Raw genomic sequence first — 1964 nt, forward strand, 5'->3', positions numbered from 1 at the left:
GTTTTCCATGCTCTGACTCTCTGTTCATTCTATCCATCCTTGACATTTCTTTATATATATATATATATATATATATATATATATATATATATATATATATATATATATATATATATATATATATATATATATATATATATATATATATATATATATATATTATTTTCACCATATATTAAAATGGCTCCTCCAAAATTTTATCTAATCAAATTTCCCTCCTCTGTTTCCTTGCAGCTTCAGCTTTGTCATAAATAAAACATGGAGAATCAAACCGCAGTGCCTTATTTTCTACTGATGGAATTCTCAAAAAATCAGCATTTGCAGCTTTTGCATTTCTTCTTCTTCTTTGTGTTATATCTGGCTACTATAACAACAAATTTTCTCATCATCTCTGCAGTTGCTTTTGATCATCGCCTGCACAGCCCCATGTACTTCTTTCTTATGAATTTAGCTCTGCAGGACATCGGCACTGTTTCAGTGATTGTCCCCAAATCCATGATAAATTCTCTCATGGACACCAGACACATCTCTTATTTTGGTTGTGCTACTCAAATCTTTCTCTTTCTCTTCTTTGCAGCTTCTGATTTCTCCCTCCTGACAGTCATGGCATATGATCGATATGTTGCCATTTGCCGTCCACTGCACTATGAGATGGTAATGGATTGGAAAGCCTGCATTGTAATAATAATTCTAGTGTGGGTTACAGGTCTCCTCTATGGAATGTTACATACCATTGGCACTTTTTCTATTCTCTTTTGTTCTAATGTTGTTAATCAATTCTTCTGTGAAGTTCCACAAGTGCTAAAGCTATCCTGCTCTGGTATAAATCTACATGAGGTTGCAATTCTTATGGCTAGTTTCATTGCTGGACTAGGTTGTTTTACTTTTATACTTCTATCTTATACCATGATCTTCAAGACAGTGTTAAGAATCCCTTCTGAACAAGGAAGGCAAAAGGCCTTATCAACTTGTATGCCTCATATTACAGTAGTTTCTGTGTTTTTATTAACTGGATCCGTTGCCTATTTGAGGCGTCCCTCTGACACGCCATCTTACTTAGATTTTGGGTTGACTGTTCTGTATTCACTTCTTCCACCTCTGTTCAATCCAATTATCTATAGCTTGAGAAATAAGAGTATCAAATTTGCCCTTTCTCATATGTGGAGATTCTGACAAATTCTTTTAATATTTTTGTTTATATGTTGTTTATATTCTGTTCACCACTTTTTTTCATTTTCCCTGTTTTTCTTTTTTCTTTTTTTATTCTTATACAAAAGGTAGAAAGAATAGTTGGGATGGAGGCAAATTCAATCTTTCAATTCGGAGAACCATAGAACTCCATATGTTATTTGCAACATTAAAGCTCAATCTGTGTACATGATTTACACATCCATCTATTTTCCGAGGCTTCCACAGAGTTTTCACAGAGTCTGTGAAGAATTTCATCAGGACAATCACTCTAGTGACTTTCATATACCATATCTTGGCCAGCCATGGTTTTTAAACCATAATTTACATTATTAGCTATCACTTTTGTGGGACGGCAAATATACTGGGAAAAATGACATTGTGGATTTGATAATGACACCTTGTGATGAAATGCTACTGTTACTATAACCCATGCTCTAATATTGAATCTTATTTTGAATTTGAGGAGATGTCAGCTTTTTCAGATAGGCCAGTCAGGAAATAAACTCTTCAGGTTTAGTTGAAATTATATTGTTAGAATCTTGAAAGCCGTGCTATGTTTAAGCATGGATTGTAAAATAAAAACAAGATAAAGGTTTCAGCCAAAATATCAACGCAGAATTGAGATTGTACAGATCCAATAAGAACTTGTGAACTGAGATCATCAAGAGATCATCAAGAGTTCCAGGAAACAAAATACACCAGTTCCCAATATTGGATGCTATATTGGGAAACAAAACTGCTAAGAAAGAGCTTCTGAAAGAGATGGTGCTAGA

The 1964-nt window shown here is 34.0% G+C and overlaps 1 protein-coding gene across 1 annotated transcript; it reads left to right on the forward strand.

Moving 5' to 3' along the window:
• Window positions 1–258: 258 nt before the first annotated feature.
• On the forward strand, window positions 259–1368 carry LOC308677221 (olfactory receptor 14A16-like; the record flags this gene model as incomplete). Its single annotated transcript, XM_081343437.1, has 1 exon — window positions 259–1368. One exon carries the CDS (start codon window positions 259–261, stop codon window positions 1171–1173), a length of 915 nt encoding a protein of 304 aa, XP_081199563.1. The 3' UTR covers window positions 1174–1368.
• Between the last annotated feature and the right edge of the window lie 596 nt (window positions 1369–1964).

This window comes from Vipera berus, assembly GCF_964194415.1.
Source record: "Vipera berus genome assembly, chromosome: Z".
Taxonomy (NCBI): domain Eukaryota; kingdom Metazoa; phylum Chordata; class Lepidosauria; order Squamata; family Viperidae; genus Vipera; species Vipera berus.